The sequence below is a fragment of the Pelodiscus sinensis genome, chromosome 3, assembly GCF_049634645.1.
Source record: "Pelodiscus sinensis isolate JC-2024 chromosome 3, ASM4963464v1, whole genome shotgun sequence".
Lineage (NCBI taxonomy): Eukaryota > Metazoa > Chordata > Testudines > Trionychidae > Pelodiscus > Pelodiscus sinensis.
In genome coordinates this window covers 194,904,033-194,930,256 of record NC_134713.1, presented here as the reverse complement: position 1 = coordinate 194,930,256, position 26,224 = coordinate 194,904,033, and the positions used below count along the sequence as shown (strand labels likewise).

General features: G+C 41.3%; 1 protein-coding gene across 5 annotated transcripts in view; it reads right to left on the bottom strand.

Annotated features, from left to right (window-relative positions):
* Positions 1-26,224, bottom strand: part of CFAP61 (cilia and flagella associated protein 61) — a 200,512-nt gene that overhangs the window by 111,897 nt on the left and 62,391 nt on the right. For all 5 annotated transcript variants that reach the window (XM_075925780.1, XM_075925784.1, XM_075925782.1 and 2 more), the window contains 2 exons: positions 25,036-25,170; positions 961-1,088 (listed from right to left, as the gene is read on the bottom strand). In XM_075925780.1, the coding sequence (XP_075781895.1) occupies positions 961-1,088; positions 25,036-25,170 (263 nt within the window). The remainder of the gene's footprint in view (positions 1-960; positions 1,089-25,035; positions 25,171-26,224) is intronic.

Here is a 26,224-nt window from a genome sequence, read left to right as displayed (position 1 = left end):
CAGATGGGGTTGTGAAAGAATGGTGCTAAATGTTTTGCCAGCCCAGGTGGAAAATGTTCTCAGCACCTCTCTTCTGGAGCAGCTGATAAAAAACAAAACAATCCCTCCCCCCCAAAAACAGGAAAAAAAACACAAGGAAAACAACAGGGCCAGATAATCAGCAAACAAAACTAACACACATAAAATGGCCCAGAAGGCACAACAGTATGAACTCTAACCAACCCTGGTACTGTGCAGAGCTAGTTCAAAGGTCAACAGCACACTGGTTTATGAAGAAATGGCTAGAAATTTAAGCTACATCTATATTCTCTTTGCAAACAAGACTAACAATGTATGTTCAAAGAGGATTTAAACTCAGACACAGCTGAACAGTATTCTAATATGACTGGCTAACCAATGGTGACAGAGCCAAAACTAGGCTCTAGGCCTTTCGTTCACCTCACCAAGCTGCCAACTTCAAATCCATTTGGAATGCACAAGGCACACACCCTACAGAATTATTGCCAAGATTCTACGGGCAGAATACAATGTAATTTTGCACTCTCATTGTTCAGTCCTCCTGTGAGATCTTCAGTGGCTGATATAAAGGATGTCCTTTCATTCTAAAATCTGTATTTTTAATTCTCTCCATTGCTAGTAAGGACCTCATTTTCAGAGATGGCCTTCATTTTTGTAGGCCCAATTTTGCACCTGCAAACAATTACATTAGTACTTTTGAATTGCTTACTCAATTAGCAGAATGAGATCTACCCTTTACCTCAACATATCAGGCAGTTGTAGATCGGACTACTTATTTTGCATCTATAATTCAAGGGAAAACATAAAAATGCAAGTGCAATAATTTGTGCATGCAAAACTGCACCAAGAGAAATAGAATTTGAATTGAAGCCTCACCTCTAAAATTTTAAAAATAGCTTATTCCCCTCCCTGTAGCAAAGCTAGCAAAGCAAAAAAACTTACCAAAATATCAGTGTTTCTAGAAAGGAGATTCCAACATTTGATGCACCAACCACCACAATTCTAGCATTGACAGATACTTTAGGCTCTAGCATCAGCTTCCGATTTGTGTGGTTCAAAGCATAGCTTAACTGTAAAAGAAACCAAAAACCAGGACATATATACAAACATATACACACCCAAGAGAAAACCAGTTAAGACTCTAAAACTATTGTAATGGCTTATAAACACGACCAACATTATGAATTGCTCCAGGAATACCACCCATCAACATAGAAGCTAACCTTATCTACTTAAGTATGCACATGTTTAAGATGCTATAAAAAAGTACAAGAACTTAATGTTTCAGCATCTCTCAGAGAAGATGTTAAGGAATATTTGTTGCAGGTTAGAGATTGAATTTTGAGTTTCCTATAATTTGTTAACATTGACCTAACATGTAGGAGCATATGTTCCTATAATCTTCTGATTATTTTTATGCTATCTAGAGCAATTGTTTTAGGTTTTACTTCTTTTTAATTCATGAAAATGTTCTTACCTGAAGCATAAATTTAATTTAGTTTTAATGTGGTTTTTAAAAAATTTTCTGTGTGTTTAAGCACACCTCTAAGAAATGGCTTCCAAAGTAATTTTTCCAAACCCCCCACAAAAAATAGACTTAGGCTCTGATCCTCAGTTGGGATAAATCAGCATATCTCCACTAATTTCAGTAGAGGTATTTATAACAACTGAAGATCTGGTCAACAGACGTCAAATAATTAATTCATAGTTTCTCATCTTCCCTTCTGCCTAAAGTATACACTAGTTTTGAGGCAGTAAAACTTAGTGTACTCATTTTTACTGCTGTCTTTTGATTTCACTACCCAGCAGAGAGGTGCCAAAATATATATGAGAGAAGAGTCAAGAGATAACAATGCATTTGACAATCTCTGCAGTACTCCATATATGATTTTCAGTTTCTTCATAGAAAGCAGAGAGTCCTTTTCCATTTTGAAGCATAACACACTTTGCATTTTAGTTATTGCTTTGGTTTACAGAAACTTCACATGTCACAGAATGCATAATTGTAGATTCACATGTGCATTGAAGGGAGAAATGGAAACAGAACCACATTTATTATTCATCAGACATTCTTCTCTTGCTGTACATTTCTTCAGATCCACTTATTCAGGATGCAATCTAAAACTTCTAACAGGTTTCCCTCTATTACTTCTAGGAGACAAGAGGGGAGAAACAACACTTATTCTTCCAAATAAATTATTCTTCTAAAGATTTCTATGGATTTATATTAGATAATTTTTCTCTTTATATAAATTAATTGACACAATAGATCAATGTGTTAAAAATCAAACCTCAACAAACAAGGTGACTTTAAATAGGATGGCCATGCCAGGAATTACAGAAACATGATAGGTTTGGAGAAAACGTTTGTACCATACAAGGGTATTTTATAATCTTTGAAATACAGAGGTATGTTAAATGCATGCTTTTACACATCCATGCTTTTACCCATCCACTTTTTTTTTTTAACTGCCAGATAAATGTTCCTCCAGCTGTATTTTTTTATGGCACAATGATGACATCCAGTGGCCAGCTAGGTTAATCTCAGTTAAGGGATTCCCCTAAGAATGTTCTAGAAAATATTCTAAGAAATGTATTATTATCATTAGGATTCAAGCAATCACCACAGATCTCGAACATGTCAGAACCAGCACATCTTCATATGATTCCCAATCATTTAGCTACTATCCATGTTTAAAGAAATGGCTTGATATTTCAGTACTGGATTATGAATAGGGTTGCCATATGGTTTCAACAAAATATCAACCCCCCTGCAAAAAAAAAAAAAAAAAAAAAAAACGGGGAAAAAATTCTATTCAGGGGGGAATAAAAGAGGAGGAGACCAAAAAGTTGAGGGGAAAAAAAGACCAAGAGTTATTAAGCAAAAAGATAAATAAATAAAATAACAGCATTAAAACAGTATGGCCCCTTTAAATGCATGCAGTCAGAATAGGCCAGGGATAGGAAGCAGGGAGGTTGAGCACTAAGACTCAGGGAAGGCATTGCTTCCCCTTGCTCTGGTCTTGAGGTTTTTTGCAGGCAGCCATCTTGGTTTTTTGGTCGAACAAGAAGGGAGTTTCTCTCCGAAACCAGGTAAGCAGGGGGGCCGTGGCCTAAGGGAGGGCGGGGGGAAGGCTGAGAGCTGGGCCTAGTTGCTGAGTGTGTAGGGTTGCCAGGTGTCTGGTATTTTTACCTCCTGGCTGGGAAAAAACCAGAAAATACTGGACATTTCAGGTGTCCAGCATTTTCTGAATTTTTTTTTTTTTTTTTTTAAACCAGACAGGAGGTGAAAATACCAGGCTGTCTGGGTCAGTACTGGACACCTGGCAACCCTAATTATGAAGAAGACTGCTACACTGTCAGAACTTTTGCTTTACTCAGTATTTCACAAAATTACTGCGTACAATTTTAAACAATTTAAGTCAAAAACAGTAGAACATCACCTACTCAAGACATTTGTTATAATCAGTGCTTTTTTGTGACAGTAGTGCCCGGTACTGCCCTCCAGCCAGAACTTACCTGGAAAGAACAGAGTGTAGGGCACCTTTGTACCCAAATGTTGGACAGTCAGCTGGGCTGCTTGTCTTAAAGGGGCCGAGTCTCTTAAAAGGGCAGTTCCAGCTCCCCCCACCTCCTTTGGGGGGGGGGGGGGGGGAAGGGACTTAACAACTTTTCCCCTGGAGTATGGGCACCTTTTTTTTTTCTTCCAAAAAAAAGCACTGGTTATAATACATTCCCATGTTTAAGGAAAGCCGTAGAATCACAGAAGATTAGGGTTGGAAAAGACCTTAGGAGGTCCTCTAGTTCAGTGGCTCCCAACCCACAGTCCGCAAACCAGTGGCGGGCTGTGAATCACTAGTTGTCAGGCTGCTGGAGCCAAAGCCATCTTTTTGTGGTGGCTCTGGGGGCCAGGGCTGGGGTACATATTTTGCTGGATTGGTAAAATTTTATTTGCAACTAAGCAAATAAAAAGTTACCAGTCCGCCAGAAGTTTATGAATAGGTTTGCTGGTCTGAGGTATAAAAGAGATTGGGAACCACTGATGTAGTTCAATCCCTTGCTCCAATAATTTTATTAAAGTGAAAATGTATATTGTTTCAACATTACTGAAGTTTGAATACATTTACAGTGTGACAAAAAGTAAAGATCTTTTGACAGGAAATTAGAGAAATCAGGAAACAGTTAATTTTTTAATGGAATGTTTTCACAGCAAAGATTTTCTAAATAAAAACCTTTAATGCAGTATGATAAATGTCATATTTTGGAGTCCAATTCCAAAAGTGTTTTACATGGAACTTCTCCCACTGCACTTGAGTGGTTCTACACATGGGCTGTTGCACTTTAGGGCCTTGAATTTTAAATTGTGACTTGACAGATTTCCTGAGTAGGAACCCTTTCACTTTTCAAATATACTTTAAGGGACACTGTCAACTTGAAGTTTGGTTGGCTTAAAAAATAATTAAAGGTAGTTTCAGTTCTTACTTCTATCCATGAGTCACTCTGACAATTTTTGTGGTTTTACATCACAATTTTAAAAAAGGGTTTTCTTTCACATTTTCTCTGTGAAAGACCCACACAAGTTCTTGCTACCATATAGGAACAGTTCCCAGCTGCTGTAACTGTCACAGCTCCACTGAAGTCAATGGAGCTATGACAGTTAAGCCATCTGATGATTTGCCCCATGATAAGTACCTCCATTTGCTTTAATAGGAATGCTCACATATTTAAAGCTAAGCATGTATTCAGGTATTTGTACGGATTGAGGCCCACTTAATAACAAAGGGGAATCAGCTGAACGGGCTATGCAGAATATGCGGTCAGATGCACAAAAGTAAACAAACTGAAAAATAAAGAAAATATTATTCTCATCTCATTCAGTTGTTATTTGAGATGTTATTTTTGCTAATAGTGGGGTAAAATGTCATGCCAAACTATGATTTTTAAGCCAGTGGCATTCTTTTAGATATTTGAACCAACAGATGCATTATATAGCAGTGTGGCCTAGTAGATAGAGCACTGGACTGGGACTCAGGACACCTGGCTCTATTTCCAGTTCTAGCACTGGCCTGCTGGGTGACCTCATTGCTATGCTGTACCTCTGTTTCCCTCTCTGTGAAATGAGGATACGGATACTGACCCCCTTACTAATGTGCTTGAAATCTACAGATGACCAGTATTATGTATTATAATCAGGGCTCGACAAATGATTCAATCGGGCAAGTAGATTTTAAGCTGGCGCGATCTGCACATGCGCAGCGTGTGCTTCCATGCGGCTGGTGAGCGGGGCTTGCCGCCACTTGGCAAGCCCTGATTATAACAACAGCAACAAAATAAATCTACAAACATACACATGGAGATTAAAAGTCCTTTTCAATTCTCATCATCTATTTTTTTCACCCAAAACACTGTTTGGAAATTCTAATACACGTCTCTATTCTCACATTTAAGCACTCTCTCCTGTATCTTAAAAGGCATTTAGGCGCCCGACTCCCATGGTGACTAGGCACGTAAATACTTTTGATGATATAGGTGATGATTTTCTGACTTGCAGAAAACATTAGAGAGCAGGGGTGAAATCCTGGCTTCAATGCAGTCGGTAGTTTTGTCCTTTACTTCTATGAGGCCAATTTTCGCTCAAGTGTGGGAGGGCCTGGATTTTACACATCATTGCACTTTGTTATATTGACATTAAAAATGTCAGGCCTGAGAATGCTCTATGCTAGACTGTACCATTTTAGAATGATTCCATTGTCTGCAGAACTCTAGGAATAAGCTGGGTATGCTTGTGGGTACAGTGAGTTATCTGTGGTTTGCAAGCATGGACTGTAGAAGGATTTCTCCAATGCGAGTCACTGATCGTTGTTTCTAAAAAGCACTGCCTTCCGGGGGAGAAAGGGTTAGAAATGTATTTACTAAAATGTGGCTTTTAAACAAAACTAATAACCTGATAAAAAGCACAGGAGGACACAAGAAACTTCTGCAAATGTATCCAATCAACCAACACATCTAGACAGGAATGTCAGCAGCTAATGAGATCACAACTCAACTTGCCTTACAGCAAGCCCAAATTCAACTATTCTCTTCTACTACAGTGCTGTTATTTTTTTAAAAAATGTAGCTCAACAATTACTTATAAAGCAGTAATGCAATTTGCCAAGGAAGAGTTGTACCTAATTTGTGAAATGGTTCCTGTATCAGTGATACAAAGGTAGCATAGGAGAACAGTATTACCACTTTTGTTCAGCACACAGACTCAAGACCATCATCTGCCATGCCTCAAAAACACCTTTCTAACAGTTAAGAACACCCGCTGGCCCCAGGAAGTTAGGAATTAGTTGACCTGGTCCCAGAATACCTCCATGTTTTAACAAAATGCCAGGACAAATAACTACATATGTTCATAGAATCATAGGGTTGGAAGAGATCTCAGGAGGTCATCGAGTCCAGCCCCCTGCCCAAAGCAGGACCAATCCCAACTAAATCATCCCAGCCAGGGCTTTGTCAAGCCAAGACTTAAAAACCTCTAAGGATGGAGATTACACCACCTCCCTAGGGAATCCATTCCACTACTTCACCACCCTCCTAGTGAAATAGTTTTTCCTAATATCCAACCTAGACCTCCCCCACTGTAACCTGAGACCATTGCTCCTTGTTCTGCCATCCCTCACTACTGAGAACAGCCTCTCTCCGTCCTCTCTGGAACCTCCCTTCAGGAAGTTGAAGGCGGCTATCAAATCCCCCCTCGCTCTTCTCTTCTGCAGACTAAATAAGTCCAAATCTCTCAGCCTCTCCTCATAGGTCATGTGCTCCAGCCCCCTAATCATTTTGGTTGCCCTCTGCTGGACCCTTTCCAATGCATCCACATCCTTTCTGGAGTGGGGGGCCTAGAACATGATGCCATACTCCAGAAGTGGCCTCACCAGTGCCGAATAAAGGGGAATAATCACTTCTCTAGATCTGCTGGCAATGCTCCTTCTAATGCACTCTAATATTCCATTCGTCTTCTTGGCTACAAGGGCACACTGTTGACTCATATCCAGCTTCTCATCCACTGTAATCCCCAAGTCCTTTTGTACCAAACTGCTACTTAGCCAGTTGGTCTCCAGCCTGTAACTATGCTTGGGATTCTTCTGTCCCAATTGCAGGACCCTATACTTGTCGAACCTCATCAGATTTCTTTTGGCCCAATCCTCTAATCTGTCTAGGTCACTCTGGACCCTATCCCTGCCCTCCAATGTATCTACCTCTCCCCCTAACTTAGTGTCATCTGCAAACTTGCTAAGGGTGCAATCCATCCCCTCATCCAGGTCATTAATATATTGAACAAAACCGACCCTAGAACTGATCCTTGGGGCACTCCACTAGAAACCAACCGCCAACCTGACAAGGAAGTTTGTTGGACCAGAGAAGTTCAGGGGGTGAGGGCCACCAGCCTCCCTGCTGGGCTCCTCTCCCCAGCCACCTGGCACTGCTGCCCCCGGTCCCCTGACTGTGGCAGTCCTGCTGGCTCCATAGCCCTACCAGCCCCAAGAGCTCCAGCAATCCTGCAGGCTCCGGCAGCTCTGTCAGTGCTCATGACTCTGCTGGCTGCAGGCTCTGCTGCCCCCTTCTTCCCAGCCCCACCGGCTATGGGCTCTGCGCCCCCTTCCCCCCAACCTCGCTAGCTGCAGACTCTGGTGCCCTGCGGGTTCCACTGCCCTACTGGCCCTGCTGGCCAGCTCCGCTCTCAGCCAAGAGCAACCTCTGCCCGGGGGTTCTGTAGTGCAGCAACATCTGCGGTCCTGCTTCATAATGCCAATTTTCTGTCCAAGGAAGTACCCTATATCAGTCAAGGCCAGGCCTTGGGCTTACAGGATATGTAATGGGGTCCACAAACCCTATTCGGAGCATAGCTAGTGAGAGGAGTAGAGCCTCTCTGGTTTACAAGTAAACAGCTTGATCACACCCCCACAAGGTCAGAGCTGCCAATCATAGAGGTAGCCCTCCAACCCCAGCTGTAACCTACTATTAAGACAGTAGAGAGGAGGAGGAGAAGGCAGAAAGGCCCCGGACAGAAAGGGGGTAACAGCCCTGCATCAGGCTGCTTCTAAGAAAAGAGTCAGGAGATCAAAGCAGACTGCAAGCCCTAAATTTGAAGAGCTACTAGATTTAATTGGACATGAGGGTCCAGGAGATGGTACGACTAAGAGCAAACTAAGAGAGGTCAGTCAGAAGAAGCAGAAACTTCTCAAAAGACCACGAGACAGTGGCAGTTTCTCAGAGGAGCAACCAGAAATCACAATAGATAGGTCAATAGTAAGGTACAACTTAGTTTATTTTGGTATCCATATGTTAAATAAAACAGTTATCACTGAATAGGATAAGGCACAGAACTATTGTTACCACTGTTAGAAAAGGAATGTGCCGTTCAGAAGTAACATTTTCTTTTGTTAGGATGGCTTTTTACTTCTTTTCTCCTACTCTAGTCCCTAAAAACATCTACTACTGTACCATCTGTCATGTTAGTTCCACCTGGGAAGGCACAGTGCTTACTGCTGCTTCAATTGCAACTGCTGACAAAGGTGACTTTTCTTGATTGAACTGTGGAGGTTGTTTTTGCCAATTCCATCCACTTAGAAGACTGAATACTTCACCTTCATTAAAAATGCTTACTCAACTTGCACCGTACTCAAGTGAAAATACAAATCCTGTGTGTAAATCATGTCTCAGGCTCATGGACTCACAGCACAACAGACTTCAATTATGCTTGATCAGGTAGCTTCTACAGTATTATCTATTTTTCCCCCTCTCATATAGACACTCCCAATGAAAATATACATAAAGAAATGGTTTATATTCTTCATTTCTGACATATTCTGATTTGCTTTTGGGGACATATTTTCCAAGCAGGATGTGTGACACATGCACCAGCAAACGTCACTTCCCTTCCCCCTGCTTGTGCAAACAGAGTAAGCAGGTATGCTTGTGAACATGAGGGGCTTTGGAAGCACAGATTCAGTGGAAAGTGTATGTTAACAGGTACACAATCTATTGCCTCTGCTTTTAAAATCTGATCCATGGTTTATTTAGAATACACAGAAAACCATTTTTCCTGAAAAAATATTTATTTGGGATCCCATTACATCTTAAACAGATAAACAATGTAAAATGTATTAAAACTGTAGGCTATTTAGAGGAAACCAGCAGAAAAGGTGAAGAGTAACCATTATGATAAATGATTTTCTTGCTTTTCAAAAAGCCCAAAGAAATTGTTGGGCTTTTTGAATCTGATACTAAGACATACATCCTAATAACCAATGAAGTAATGTATCAAGGGATAGTGTGTCATAGCAGAGTCACTAGAACTGCCCAAGGGAAGACTAGATATAAGAAATCTTAAGGATTTAAAGCTTGATCTGTAAGGTCTATAAAATCATGACTAGTGTGGATTTACTCCAATTGAGGATCTGGTCCCAGATATGCAACAGTAAAGTGGGGGTTTGCAGGTAATTACTCTTGGTGCTATTGTTTACAACACGTCTACAGCAATGCGAAAAGGCTTCCTAACACTTCCCTCCAAGTCCTGTTCAAGGAGTTGACTTTAACATGCTGAAAGCATACACGGTGGGGTGGGGGGAGAAGGGGAAACATGCACTGCCTTTGTACGAGAACACTGAGAGTGCACTTTTTGAACCAGAAAAGAGACTGTTACTTTAAGTTCCTCCCTGAAAATAACAATTGGCATGGCCATCCCATGTTCTTGCAGGAACAAATAAGCCAGTGTTGATCCTGCTTACTGGTGACACTGACTGATCCTGGGATCCAACCCAAGGTGTTGCCTTTGATAAATCAGGCATCTGAGGAGAAGAGAAACATTTTCCATCGTGTGCAGAAATGTAGGTAAGGCTGCTAAGCATTAACAAACACAATGCTGACAGTAGCCCAAAGGGCGGTTATTTCTAATTGTCAGTGCTTTTCTCCTGACAGAAATGCGAATTGTGTTCCACATGTAGAGGCCAGATCGTATCCTTAGGAGCGTGTAATTGTCCACAACATCCAGACAGTATAGCTGTCACATTCCTCCAGTCGAGGCATGCATCAGAGACAGTGCTCTGGCAGTGTCACTGCTGTTGTGATTGCTTGGCGGCAGGCCACTCAGAGGTAGCACTGTAGAGCAGTCGGCTGCTCAGATGGTACACTATTATGTGCCAAGCTGCTCCGGGGGAGTGCTGCATGGTGCGTGGCTTCTCTCAGGCAGGGAGCACATGATGCTAGATTGTTCCAGGAGGACAGCTAGAGATGTGGCCTATCTGAGGAGCGAAGCATGGCATCGAGCCTTTCACAGAGCTGTTGCTTCATGCCAGCCCACTTGGAGATGGCAGCAGGAGGCTGGTCTGCTGTACAGGGAATGCACGCTTCAGTGAAGTTGCCATGGACACCATGCAACTGGGGTACTCTTCGGTGCCCCCCTCTACTTTGGTCAGTTGTAGTGATGACCAGAACCAGACAGGCACACATCTCTATGCTTCAGGTGGTGGCCTTAATGACTACATCATAAATACCTTTCCTCGGCACAGTGTTTACTATAGCAGCCCTTCATCATCTGCTTCTCCATAGATCCTGACTGTTCAGCGAGGATGAGAACCACCCCTTTTCCTTTCAATGTGAGCTACACTGTGCTGCGTTTACTAATCAGTGCTCTACCATGTACTAACTATGTGCGGGCCTCATAGGTCTCTGTGCTCTTAAGTGACCAGGAAAAGAGCAGTTATGGTCCAGGAACATTAACTTCCCATGGCTCTAGGCAGGCATAACTGCTTGTAAAGTTTCCCAGGGCTTTTCTCTTTCCTCCTGGGAGCTTTCCTGTAAATCTGCTTCCTTTTCAGAAAACCTTGCCCCATTTCCTTTCCCCTTGAGCTTTCTAGAGTAGAGTCTGCCCTCTGCTCATCTGCAAAATGCTGGCACGATGGGGTTAACTCCTTCCCATCAGCCTTGAGGGCATGCTACTTTTCTCTCATACACAAGGGTAAGAGATTGATTCTTTGTCTTTACCCTTCCCTTCGGGGATTACAGAACAATATTCCTTTTTACTATGAGTTACAATATTAACAGCTTTAGTCCTAGTTAACACATCGCTTCACACCAGAATATGATCCAACAACTCCACTTTTAAGGTATTCTCCCAATCCTCCACACTCCGAATGCACTTTAGCTAAAGGCATAAGAGTTTTATCCTGTATTTTTCCAATGACAGCAGTTCCACACTGTGAACTTGAAGCAAGTAAGACTCTCTGACCATACGTCCTCTAACCAAAGAAATCTGGGCAATCTATGCCATTCACCTGGGCAACTTTGATAAATTCCATGCCCATCTCCAATATGATGGAACTCACAGTATTAATCTGGGGCCCCTTAGAGCAATCAAAAAAGGATATCAAGTTAACATGGCAGGATTTATTTTGCATAAACCAACATTACTACCTTCCTTTAATCGAATACTATATTAGCCTATTATTTTGCCTAGGAGCTAAGTCAAGCTGAGCAGTGAATAATTCCCAGGCCATTCCATTTACACATTTTAAAAATTGCCACAGCATTAGCTTTCTTCCTGTTTTCTGAAAGTTCCACAGTGCTCCACTACTGATTGAAAATCAACATTAACAGTCCAATGAGCTCCTCAGTCAGCTCCTTCAAAATTCCTGGATTCAAATTATCTGGATTTGGTGGTTTTAAAAGATCTAACTTCAGTAGCTTCTGTTTCACATCCTGCAGAATGGAAATTGTTATCACCATCATAAGATGAGACCATTCATCTGCTTATTCCCCAGAAACAGAACAGAAACAATTATCAAACACTTCTGCCTCTTCTGTATTATCATCACCAATTCTACTATTTCTACATAGCAGCGGAACTATACCACTGCCAGGATTCTTTTTGTTCCGAATATATTTTTAAACATTTCTTCTTATTGTTTAATGAGCACTATAGCTCCAGTTGAAGTCAACAGGCAAGTAACATTAATTGAGACTAAAGCAGAATGTTAATTGAGGTAGAAAAATATCTGCTGGGGAAAAGATCTGCTGGGCCCTGACCCTGCAGGCTGATCTTTGCAGTTTGACCTACATGCTCATGCAGAGCCTCACTGAGGTCAGTGGTACTCTAAATACTCTCTCTAGCCCTGTTCTTAGTGTTAGTTTATATGGCTGCCACTGGCCATTTTTAAAACCAAAGCTTGCCCTTTACTGGCAACTTCAGGAGAGCCTGACCCAAAACTCAGTGAAATGGAAAGACATCCTCTGACTTCAGTGGGCTTATACGGGCATGGAGAATGATACTGAGACACAGAGCTGGGATCTGTGTGGCTGGGAATAAATGTCATGGATAACAGACTAGGCTACAAAAAGTATCTCTCGTATTTCTTGTGTATTTCACATGGTTCTCGTGTAGCCAACACAGCAGACAGAGGGCATCAGTCTCTGGCCACATTCCCTTCATGCAGCTTAAAACTTTTAAATAAAGCTAAATAAGGATCAGCTATAAATGCAAAATAAGATAAATGTGCAGATTTTCTGTCTCTAGAGCTCTCTCTTCTGGCTTTTAGAGAGCAAAACCCTCCAGACCTAAGGCTCGGAGACTAACGAGGCTCAGGTGCACCTTACTGCTTCAGTTCAGAGAGACACTAATAGATAGGGCTGTGAAAACACCTGCTGGGTTTTAACTCAGAAAATTCCATAGATCTGTCTGGTTCAGCAAGGTCAGTCACGCCAAAGGGATAGCTTTGGAGGGGGATACAGCACAATTGCTGAGCATTACTGCCTCCAGGAGGCACCTAAAGATGCCAACTACCTTCTCACCCCTTTCAAAGCGGGGTTGCTGCATGTTAGCAGAGCAGAATGAAAGACTGCAGAACTCTACCTATTGTGCCTATTCTGTAGATAACAACATGTTCCAAAGTTATCAAAGTGGCATCTTGCCTGACAAAAAAAATACATTGATAAATTCAGAACAGGCTGAAACCTGTAACCTTTAAAAATAAACCTTAATAAAAATAAAACCAGCAACATCAAATTTTATATTGACAATAATTAGCACAGCAAGGCTAAATATCAATAATGTGATACAAGGGGAGATTTATTCATTGCTTACTGTAGCAGAGTTACATTTTAGTGACAGCAGCTGTGGCTTTTCATTTTATAAAACTGAACAGCAAGTTTCTTTGGAAAAAACATCTATTCCCTCTTTACAAACTGCTCTTACACTTAGCATGGGTCCAATCTACAAGCTGTTTTCAAAGAGATGAAAAAACCATCCTATTTTGTAGGCAGGAATGAATATTCTAGTTCACTGCAAATGACATTAACACCTGTATACTACTGACATCATGCTTTCAAAGTACGGAGAGGTCATCTTACTTTTAATTTCACACATGCACATAAGTGGTAAACATTCAGAGCATTCCTGTTAATGATGCCATCTGGTGCCTCCCATAATTGTGTAATATTCAGCCTTCCAAACAAGATGTAATGGCAGCAACACACAAAACCCACTGACATTTACAGTACGGAAATTTATTAGCAGCCATCAGTTCAAAATAAATGTGTTTGCATGACTGTTGGTGCTATAAAAGCAGCACCTTTACTAGGCAAGAGAAGGTACAATAAATAATGGATTTTAATCCATGCACGTACAAGAAAATCATTAAAAATGTATTACTCATGCACAACCGCATCTTAAGCAACAGTTACCTCTTAAAAATTAATACCTCTCTTTTGGTTAAATGAAAACCATGCACCCTGAGCCTTTGTTTACCATTTCAACATGATTCTATGCATGCACTGTAAGATATAGCAATGTTTTCATTTCCTTTTAACTTGAATGTAAATATATAGTAACCTTGCCATTTAGATCAGAGAATCATCTTTTTACCACCACTTGGACCACAAGTGTTTTTCAATGTTAAAAACAATACACTGCAGTACTGTAACTAGGGAATAGCTCCAAACGGCAAGATATATAAGTGAAAAACAACCACACAAAATCATAACACCGAAACGCTGCAATCTTCTTTATGGCACAGGGAAGTGACTATATAATGGTTGCCAAACTCTTCCTACTAAAAACATTGTTCAACTCTTTAAAATACCCTCTGACCTAAGGGAAAGTGTACTGGAGAGTGGAAAGTATCCCAGCAGACCACAGGTTATAGATGTCCCCCTTTTTTCTAAATGATGCTACTAATTTAGTTCCCTTTACAATCTTTATTACTGAGGGAGATAAAAGACATGAACTTCAAGCAGTGAACATTCCTGCTTAATTCCACCTACAAAGAGTCCTTCCAGTGCAACCTCACTGGGACAAGGGGTCTTGTCTAGCCATTATTCAGTACATTAAAGATCCCCCCCTGATTTTTTCCACGTGTAAAGTGGTGGTTGGGGGCAGACATGTGGTCTTGTTATTGTGTATCCCAGGTTGACTGAGATATTATAAGCCAGCAGGCACGTTGGGCATATTTCAATTAGTTAGTTAAATGATAAGAGCATTGGAGCAACACATAAGATTAATGGTTTGCTTTGCAAGAGTCATTTAATAATTAACTTGCAGCCGCACCTTTCTAATCCAAATACTTGTGGTGTGGAGAATCAACTTCTGCATATGCTGCCTGGGAGGGAGGTGGCTTAGAATTGTTTCAGAAATCCGTTTGAAAAAGTCTACAGTTGAATACGATATTTAGTGTTAGATAACATTAGATAACATGCCAAATACCCCAGGAAGATTAGTCTTCTCTAATTTGTATAGCATTGCTTGGTGTTCTTCAACAGCTGCCAACTTCAAGTCCAGAAGTGTCTACATTTTACGGTATACAGGATAAATTGACTCCTATGCAGTATATGTGTTTGTGCAACTTTTTAGGATCTTTCTAGCTATGCCTAGACCAGTGTCTCTGAAAGTGTTCCGTGGAATCACTCAAACACATTAACTGGCCGCCCCGGTTTGTTTATTTACTGCGCTGCGGCCACGGATCCTCGTGGCTCCCATTGGCGCAGTTTTGTCCTTTACAGCTAAGGGGAGCCATGGAAAGCGGCGTGGGCCAGGCCACCACTTCCCGTGGCTCCCCTTGGCTGCAAAGAACAAAACGGAGCCAAAGGGAGCTGCAAGGCTCCGTGGCCACTGCGCCGGTAAATAAACAAACCGGGGCGGCCCGTTAATGTGTTTGAGAGTGATTCCGTGGAACACTTTCAGAAACACTGCTCTAGACTACAGGCTTCTTTTGGAAGAAGTTTTTTTCAGAAGAGATCTTCCAAAAAAACTTCCAAAAGAGCATCCACACTGCAAAAGTACATCGAAAAAGTGATCTGCTTTTTTGAATGAGAGCGTCCAGACTGAATGGACGCTTTCTCGCATGTAAGCTGTGATTACTACGGACAGAATGGCCACCAAGGCACCAGTGCTTTTTCCTCTTTCCTATTCCGAAAGAACTCCTTCTTCCCCGTCCACACACGTCTTTTTGCGAAACAGCTCTTTCGCAAAAAGGCTTCTTCCTTGTAGAATGAGGATTACCAATGCCGGAAAAATCCCTTTGTTCTTTCGATTTTCTTGCAGAAGAACACAATTGCAGTGTGCGATTCCTCAAGTTTTGTTGGAAAAATGGCCATTTTTTTGACAAAACTCCATAGTGTAGACATACCCTCTGAATGAGAATAATTATAAAGGAAAAGGATAAGGAATATGGATTACATTATTAATAATTGATTGTTTAAGAGGGCTACTCTACTGTGTGAATGGCCTTCCAAATGGCCCTCAATGTTACTGACACAGCAGCATACTCTACAGCAACCTCAATAGTGATGCGTAGAGCCTCTTGACTTCAAAATGCGGGGGTCCCAAGGGAGTTGCACACTAAGATAGAGGACCTCCCATTCGACAAGCAAAAATTATTTGCAGAGAAGACCAATGAGGTCCTCCACCCAAGTAAGGACTCAAAAACCTTACATGTTAGGTAAGTACACACCACCATATCACTGTAAATAAGAACATAAGAACGGCCGTACTGGGTCAGACCAAAGGTCCATCTAGCCCAGTAGCCTGTCTGCCGACAGTGGCCAGCACCAGGTGCCCAAGAGAGGGTGGACCGAAGACAATGATCAAGCGATTTGTCTCCTGCCATCCTTCTCCAGCCTCTGACAAACACCATTTGGGTTCGAAGACCCCTCACCTGTGTCTGAGGCCAGGGACACCCTTTTGAAGGATAGACTGGAGTAATGCTATTTACTCTCCTTATTTACAGCACTAAGGAATAACAGAGAGGTGGGGCAGGGAAATAAAAATTCTGAGTCCCTAAATGGAACATAATATTTCTTATCTGCACACCTACAAGTTAGCAGGAGTTTGCCATGCAGTCTTCATTGGGTCTAGGAGTGCTTCATTAGCGGATAATGACTCCCTCAAGAATTATCAGAAGAGTGTCAGACACACTCTTTTCTAAGTCCTGTTACTGGCAAAAATCATTGGCCATCAATGGTGGTGAGGCATGACTGCCTTGTCTGGAGACAAAAAAATGTAATGGAAGTTAGAGGGGTGGCCTTGTTACTTGCCCAACTCTACTGTTCTTCAAAGGTTTCCTTATGATGGGGGGTTGATAGAGGGGACTGTAGAACGCTAACTTCACAATGAAATAGAGTGGAGGTCTGACAAATTGGTGCTAAGAGGCTGCCCAAGAATCCCAGTATGGTGTCTGGGGGGCCCATATGAGAGGGGATTGGCCAACAGAACTGAATCACACCATCTATCTTGAACGAGGATCCTTGTTGAACTATGGGTTCCTGTACAGAGGTGGAGGGAAACACTGCACTAATATACAAGAGACTGATTGAATGACACTTCATCTTTCTTAATGTCTTCCAGGGGAGAGGCTCCAGTAAAAAAAAAAAAAAAAAAAAGGCAGAGAATCTTATGGCACTGAGAAGCAATGGTAATCCGGATAACCAGGATGTCAGCATCAAGAGTCTTTAGATACCCATAAGTACTGTGGACTCCAGGTCGTCTGTACCAGAATTCCTGCAGTACCAAGGGGGTCAGTAAGAATGCAACAGTGGAGGTGGATGGTACCATCAATCTGTAGTGCACTGACAGAGGGCCAAAATTATCTGTCACTTTGATTTTTTCCAGTACCAAATGTGCTGAGTGAGAAGTCATTGATAGTAAACCTGACAAATAGTGGTGCTCTATAGGGCCTCCTATTCTTCACAGATGTACTGGAGACATGCTGGGACTATGCTTCTCTCAAGTGCTATGAGAACTCTCACCCAGTTGGTACTGAAGGAAGAGTCTTTTGCCTCCACAGTGCCAAGCTGAGGGTGTGTCTAGACTACATCCCTCTTTTGACAGAGGGATGTAAATTAGGCACTTTGAAATTGCAAATGAAGCCAGGATTTGAATTTCCCATGCTTCATCTGCATAATCGCGTCATGGTGCTCTTTCAAAAGTAAAACCGCAGCATAGACGCGGTTCTTTCGAAAATGGAAGCCTCTCTCAAAAGATCCTGTAAACCTCAAAAACCTCAAAAAGGTTTACAGGATCTTTTGAAAAAGGCTTCCATTTTCGAAAGACCTGCGTCTAGACTGTGGTTTTACTTTCGAATTAGCGTTTTTTTTTAAAAGAGCGCCATGACGCGATTATGCAAATGAAGTGCAGGAAATTCAAATCCTGGCTTCATTTGCAATTTCGAAGTGCCTAATTTACATTCCTCTGTCACACCCTGAGAGATTGAGGTCTCTGAGACCACAGACTTAGTGGGAGATCACAGCCTTTTGGCAGCCAGATCCTTGTGATGGGAGACTGAGCTCCTCTTTTTCTGAGCTTTCCCTGGGTCTTCTTAGGGAGACCTGGGCCGAGGCCATGGGCACTGGATCAACTCAAATACAGTCGCACAGCGGTGCGTGTCTCCTGATTTGACTGAGAAGCAGATAGAAGGAGTGCTCTGTCATAATAAGCCAGTTTAGTCTCCCAGTTCTTCTTGCTCTAGATTTGAGCTAGTCAGAAGTTACAGTTTTGAGAGATGAGACACACACAGATTCCAAGCACCAGATCACCCAGAGTGGCCATAGCTGACCCAGATACCCTCCCAACAGAGGCAGCATTTGAAGTCAGGCATGCCCAGCAAGACTGACCAGTGTCTAGGGAAAAAAAAGGTGGGGGGGACATGGAAAAACTAATTCACTCATTACCATTTAATTAATTATATACTAACAACAACAACTAACACTAAACTAAATACCACCCTAAAACACATTGAGGCAGGCACAAGGTGGCTAAACTAGAGCTTCATCTCAGGTCCTTATACTGATAATTCCTTGGAGCAGATGGATAATAGAATGCTCCCAGATGGTGAGAGAGTAAACAATAATTTATAAATTGTTTATTTATGAAGATATCATTATACAATTATTTAATTATATATAGCGTTCTACTCTACAATTAATTATAAGCATTTTACAAATAAGAAGCACTTTATGTTAACAGGTTTATTTATCATGTTGTTTCTTTTTATTTTAATTTATACCATGGCTAAAAATGACTGACAGGTGGGACTCACGAATAATATCTCATTTGTTTAAATAATATGGAAGTTAAAATCCTGAGTCTTTTATTCTTATGATAGTTGGCTGTTTAACTCAAGTTACTGATTCAGAATACATGGATTGGACATTTTGGGTTTGATTTATAAGAGTTTTGGAAATGATGTGATCGCTTAGTGAGCAGCTGGGGGTTTTAACGGTCATGAGAGAAGGTAGTGTGATAGATGTGCATCCAGAAATGATTTTGAGAAAAGATGGGGCCCCTCAACTATAACAGAGATTCAGTTTGAAAGGACATCTCTAAGTTTCAACACATATCCAAACCTCCTGGGTCTGGCAGAACTGAGCTGGAATTTTTGTGAGAACATGCATTCTGAGTGATATTCCTGTACTTCCTGTTTCCAGCTGGCTCAGAAATACTCTGAGGACAATATTGCCTGCTGCTGGCCAAAATAGAGAAATGTAGCTATGTGCCAAAGGAAGAGGTTTTAGAACATTATAAAATGTTTTATTTATTACTAGAAGACTTACCCGGTGTTGCCCGGCTCCAGATCCTTGAAGAAAAACAATTTTTACACACAAGGTACGATCACACTTTTAAAGGTTCAATATTATATGATTTATTGGATCTGAAAGCAAATTATTTGTACCATAAGAACATGGAGATTCACAGGTCTCTCACAGTATAAAATACTGGGCTCTGGCCCTCATGAGAGGGGTCATTATAGACCCAGCATAGAAGCTGTGGGAGTGAAGAGGCAGTGACATCAGTTAAAGCAGCCCCCTGGTTGCTTTGATACAGGCCTAGGCAACAGAGCTCAAAGCAGTGAAGAACTGAGCCGCGGATTCAGCCTTTGCTCAGAGTCATAATCATTATGACCATAAGCAAAGGGACACTAAGAATCCAAAGGCCATGGCCATACTAGAAGCGATACTGATCTAGGCAAATATGAAAAGGCCTGTGGAGAACAGGATGGGGTAAGGGAGAACACAGGGGTAAGGATCCTCCAAAGATGGGCAATCAAATTACAGATCTCCTGGATCTGAAGAGTCACCATCTCAACCCTGAACTTCACTCTTCACATGAAGGGATTGACAGGAGACAGATCTATTTTTTTTGGACACAGTAAAACAGTTCTTTCTGTGGCTAGGTCTACACTGCAGGCTTCTTTCAGAAGAAGCTTTTCCAAAAGAGATCTTCCAGAAAAACTTCTTTCAAAAGAGAGCATCCACACTGCAAAAGTGCATTGAAAAAGCGATCTGCTTTTTCGAAAGATAGCGTCCAATCAATGTGGACACTATCTCACATTTAAGTTGTGATTACTATGGACGGAGTGGCCATAGAATCATAGAATAATAGGACTGGAAGGGACCTCAAGAGGTCATCGAGTCCAGCCCCCCGCCCTCAAGGCAGGACCAAGCACCGTCTACACCATCCCTGACAGATGTCTATCTAACCTGTTCTTAAATATCTCCAGAGAGGGAGATTCCACCACCTCCCTTGGCAATTTATTCCAATATTTGACCACTCTGAGAGTTAGGAATTTTTTCCTAATGTCCAATCTAAACCTCCCCTGCTGCACTTTAAGCCCATTACTCCTTGTCCCGTCCTCAGAAACCAAGAGGAACAAATTTTCTCCTTCCTCCTTGTGACACCCTTTTAGATATTTGAAAACCGCTATCATGTCCCCCCTTAATCTTCTTTTTTCCAAACTAAACAAGCCCAGTTCATGAAGCCTGGCTTCATAGGTCATGTTCTCTAAACCTTTAATCATTCTTGTCGCTCTTCTCTGTACCCTTTCCAATTTCTCCACATCTTTCTTGAAATGTGGCGCCCAGAACTGGACACAGTACTCCAGCTGAGGCCTAACTAGTGCAGAGTAGAGCGGCAGAATGACTTCACAAGTTTTGCTTACAACATACCTGTTGATACAACCTAGAATCATATTTGCTTTTTTTTTTCAACAGCATCACACTGTTGACTCATATTCAACTTGTGGTCCACTATGACCCCTAGATCCCTTTCTGCCATGCTCCTTCCTAGACAGTCGCTTCCCATCTTGTATGTATGGAACTGATTGTTCCTTCCTAAGTGGAGCATTTCTCTTTATTAAACCTCATCCTGTTTACCTCTGACCATTTCTCTAACTTGCTAAGGTCATTTTGAATTATGTCCCTATCCTCCAAAGAAGTTGCAACCCCACCCAGTTTGGTATATCATCTGCAAACTTAATAAGCGTACTCTCTATCCCAATATCTACGTCATTGATGAAGATATTGAACAGTACGGGTCCCAAAACAGACCCTTGCGGAACTCCACTTGTTATCCCTTTCCAGCAGGATTTAGAACCGTTAACAACAACCCTCTGACTACGGTTATCCAGCCAATTATGCACCCACCTTATCGTGGCCCTATCTAAGTTATATTTGCCTAGTTTATCAATAAGAATATCATGCGAGACCGTATCAAATGCCTTACTAAAGTCTAGGTATATGACATCCACCGCTTCTCCCTTATCCACAAGGCTCATTATCCTATCAAAGAAAGCTATCAGATTAGTTTGGCATGACTTGTTCTTCACAAACCCATGCTGGCTATTCCCTATCACTTTATTACCTTCCAAGTGTTTGCATATGATTTCCTTAATTACCTGCTCCATTATCTTCCCTGGGACAGACGTTAAACTGACCAGTCTGTAGTTTCCTGGTTTGTTCTTATTCCACTTTTTATAGATGAGCACAATATTTGCCCTTTTCCAGTCTTCTGGAATCTCCCCTGTCTGCCATCTGGGCACCTGTGTTTTTTTCTCTTTCCTCTTCTTTCAGAAAAAAACCCTCTTCCCCATCCACATACACTTTTGAAAAGAACTTTCAGAAAAAGGCTTCTTCCGCATAGAAAGAGGTAGAAGAACCTGCTGAAAGAACGCAATTGCAGTGTGGACATAAGTGTAGTTTTTCTGGAAAAACAGCTGTTTTTCCGGAAAAACTCTGCAGTGTAGACATACCCTGGGTGTGACAGACTGAACTGCCTTAATGCTGAGCAGGTTACAGGCCTTCTGCAGGAGGGTGTGTTTCTTTTCAAGCCATGGAAGGGGAGCAGAAAAATCTGATGGAGGGGATAAGGAGAAAAAAAACTAGCGCTCAACTGGATCAGACAATGACTAGTGCTTGTTTGTATGTGACAGAACCAGTCCAGGCTTGCAGGGAAACTGCTTCTTCCCAACAAGTCTGAGTTCAGCCTGGATTGGCAATTCCACACATTGTAATTTAAGTGAAGCAAAGGTCATCTGGTTTACATCTCTGAGCTGCTCTTTGGAGGAATGAAAGGGTGAAATGAGTCCTGGCAGACCCTGTCATAATTATTCCTAGTGGAGCAACAGTTCTCACTCCACTCATCTGAAGAAAGTAGGCTGTGCCCACGAAAGCTCATGGTCCCATCTACACTGTTTTGTTAGTCTCCAAGATGCTGCAGGACCATTCCTTGTTTTAAATTTTTTTTAATAGTTAGAAGTGAATCTTTCCATGCTCACAAGGTGGCTGGAACATGTTAAAGTGGCTGCACAACTCACCAGTGCCCCAGGGCTCCCAGTGTGTAAAGTTCCTAGGATACTAAGCTATTGATGGTCCATTGGCGGGGTGTGTATGCATGCAAATCAAAGGCTGTGCTTAGCCAGAGAACTACTGAGCTGCTCAGCCTGAAGCGCTTACTACAGGAGACAGAGACATGTCCCAGCAGCTGGAGTGAGAGAAGGGCAGACAACAGGGAGGCAGAAAGCAAGTCCGAAGCTGCAGAGACAAGAGATTGAAGGCAAATGGGCAACAGGGGTCAGGAATAGGCACCCAAAGCAAGGATATTAGAAAAAGTGTTTTCATAGCAAAAATAAACAGATACAACTCAGTAGCTGGTCATGGTGGGCATTCAAATGAAAAACGTCACATTTCCTGAACTACGATTATTTGACACTACAGCTTTTGGGCTGTAGTCAATAAGAAAAAAAATTGGCAGATACATCAATGAAGATAAAATTACAAGGGCTCTCAGTCTTCATGCATCAAGGCACAAAATGATCACCAGCACTGGTCAAGAAGAAATACTTCTCACATTCAGGAGAAAGACTTCTCCATTCAACACATACTTGGAGAACCAGAATACAGAAGTGTGAAACCAGACTGGGACCCTCCGGCTACCATGGATCCAGAAGTGGGACCCATGCCTCCATGACCCACTGAGACCCCTTCACTCCTCCATGTGGGTAGGAGGATACCCTGCTTCAGAACCCCTAGATGCAAGGGCTCTCATCAGACTCTGCTCTAAATGTGGACATTGGATATTTTTATTTTTTGCTGATCAGTTGTTTGCTTCCTCTCCCTCATCAATATACTCTTTCCCCTTTTCTTACTCTTGGCTCCTATTAGCTCATCCCTTTCACCAACCCCACTTATTGTACCTGTGCTCCCACAATGCAGACTTTTTTTTAAAATGTGGAACCAAAATGACATTTTTCAATGGGATCACCTCAGTCTATGCACTTTTTGTCTGGTCTAGATTTTAAGCTCTTCAGGGCAGAGATCACTTTTTTCTGTGTGCACTCTGCCTGGCTGGATCCTATGAGACTATCATAAAAATGTAATAATCACATCCACTAGATGACACTTGATTTTATTAGTTCTAGCTGTAGAGTTCAGTCTCCTTCATCACATTACACTGGTGACTTGGCTGTGATATTTTGCAGGATGAACAGGTTTATTTATGGCTCCCGTTCTTCCTTCCTGAGAGTTTTCAGTGCATGAGGGAAGGAGGAGAGGGAAGTGACTTAAAGACCACAGAGAGAATCGCTGACATAGACAGTGTCAGAAAGCAGAGCCTTCCTCGTATTTTCAGTAGGACAATCAGTCCACTCACTAGGCTGCCTCCAGTTATTAAAATGACTCATTGTGGCCACAGTGTTTACTTAACAGAAACCACTGTTTAGTGTTGCCGGTTTCATGCTACTGTTACTTCAAAAAGCTATGAGTAGTAGTAGTGGACTAGAGTAACCCTCAAGTTACTGGAGACTCAGCATCCCCAGGCCTCCAGTTTAGATGGAAAATAGCTCCTTGGAAATAATTGTTGAATGTTAGTGTCTATGTGAGGACCCCAGCAAAGCAGCTAAGCTCTATTTCTCTTTCAGTAAAATGCTAATGGTGACTTGAAAAGTCCTTACTTTTCATATAAAATGAATCAATTAAGTTTGGGAACTTTCATGCAATTCCCACTAATCCTACCCACAATCCTCAGGAAGAACTTGTGTATAGCATTTGATGAAACCCATAAACACAAGTCTCAAAAATGAGAAGTCAGGGTAGTGTTTGGTGATTCCAGAAAAAGTGGTTCTGCCATTAAGGCAACTTCAGTGTAATTTTAAGATACATAGGAAGCAGTTTAATGGAAAAGGATAGGCACCCAATGAGGCAGAGAATAGGCAGGCAGGAGACATATTATATGAAAGGAAGGATTGTTCCAAAAAGCAACATGCAATCCAATTGCCTAAGACAGGTTCTGGAATTCTGCTCTGTCAATTGATGACTAATCAAAAGTATACAATGCCACAAACTACCTACCAGTTATGGAGGGACAGTGCTAAAGGATATTATACAAGATCCTGACAAAGGGGAATTTAGTATTAAAGAGATATAAAATTCTCTAATTATGTTTCCCCAAGTAAATTACATCCACTTACAGAAAATATCCATCACGGGTATTAGGCTTTTTTCCTGATATTTTAACTTCGCTGGTTACTTAAAAGAAAGCATCTTTATAGATTTTAGTCATTTAAAAAATAAAGATATTTTAATGCACAAAAGTGTAACAAATGTAACTTTAACAAGCTTCCAGTTTAGCATCCCTAAGCCTATGAGAGTTCTATAAATATATACTTTGACTAAGGGGATTTGCTGTTAAATCATTACTGGCACTTTGCAATGGTTTTTGAAGGGATTCTGGAGCATTAAATGAAACTGGCTGTGAGTTTTAAGAATAAATTGATTTAAAAACATATCAAACAGTATTTCTACACAAGTTGTCAGAAGTGTATCATTGCACTTTTTGTCTTGAAAGCAGAGTACCACCATAAAGTAATGAGAGGATAAAATCATCAGTACAAACAGCTATGTTTAAAATAATTTAAAATCTATGAGTTTCAAACTAATTTTGTAGGAAGTATAGCAAACCTGAAAATATTTACTAATAGGGAAACACTGTAGCATTCATTGGATGTGGTTTATAATATTCAGTTGGTAATATATGCTTTGAAAGAGATACAGTAGGGCATAAGAAAAGCTTAGACTGTAAGGGTATGAACACCACATTGAATGTAATTAAGAAGCAGCCTATCAACACTAAGACAGTAATGTCATCCCATCTGCCAAACCCTGCATTAGCTGGCACTATGCCTCTTGCCTGCTGCTGCTTCTGTTACCCACCTGATCCTTGGAGACCTGCTTTGATGGAGCGTTTATGCCAAGCTTTTCCAGAGGATAGACAATCTGTCGTCTTGGTCGCACGGGAACCATGTAATGAAGGGCAGATGTCAGGGAATGGGCATAGGGATTCTGAAACTGAAAGACAGCAATCTATATTTTAGCACAGAGAATGTCAGAACAGTGCATCACAGATGTCTGTTGTATGGCTTTGCAAATACAAAATTCTTAACTCTGTTGGCTAAATCAGAGAAAAATCAGCAAACAAACAAACACAGTCAGAGCAGAGGAATGAATTGCGGATAATTCCTGACACTAATGAAGATAATTATGAGAGTAATTACATTACTATCTCTGTGGGAATGACAGATAAACAAGTGGTTTGGTTTATGGGATTTTTCAGCACAAGTATTTTCCCCAGGAGGATATTTTTCTCCACAGTGATCATGAATCAGCTTGATTTGACCTCATTAAGCTGTATTATCTGCTTACTGTTAACCTTTGCTTGCTTGGCAAACGCTGGTGTAAGAATTTATATAGAAAATCTATACTGACTGAAATGTCAATTTCATCCAAGCGATAAATGTTAATAAAGTGGAAAATATTTGAACTGAACAAAACTCCCAAATGTTAACTTGGATAGTGCAGGTCATTAGAAGCAGCCTTTATTCCAGTATGACTGGCCCAATTACACATCAAAATAGGAAGAGACAAAATAGGAGAATTATCAGAAACAGAGTGGACATTAACAGAAAGCAAATTACACCGAAGTGCCTTTGAAGTCGACATCATAGCCACAAACACCAAAAACTTAATCATGATTAATGTTATTATAATGTAAGCTGAACAGAATAATATTTTACCAGTTAGAATACATTGCTGAGTTACAGCTAAATTGCTTTAATCTAGAAATAGACCAGGAAGAAAATATTACTGAGACTTAACTCATCTTCTCCATCCATCCCTGTTTAAGTGTCATTCACAACAATGGAAGTAGAGAACCATAAAAGACAAATGTTACTCAATGAGGTTAGTTTCTCAAGGAGGCAATTATTAAAGGCCGAAGAATGGTAATCTATCTAGAAGTATACATGCTGGAGAAGCAAAATGACTATCCTGAAAATTTATATATTCATCATGTGTATTCCTAGATGGGCTTCTCAACACAGAGAATTAGTACATGGCAAGCTGA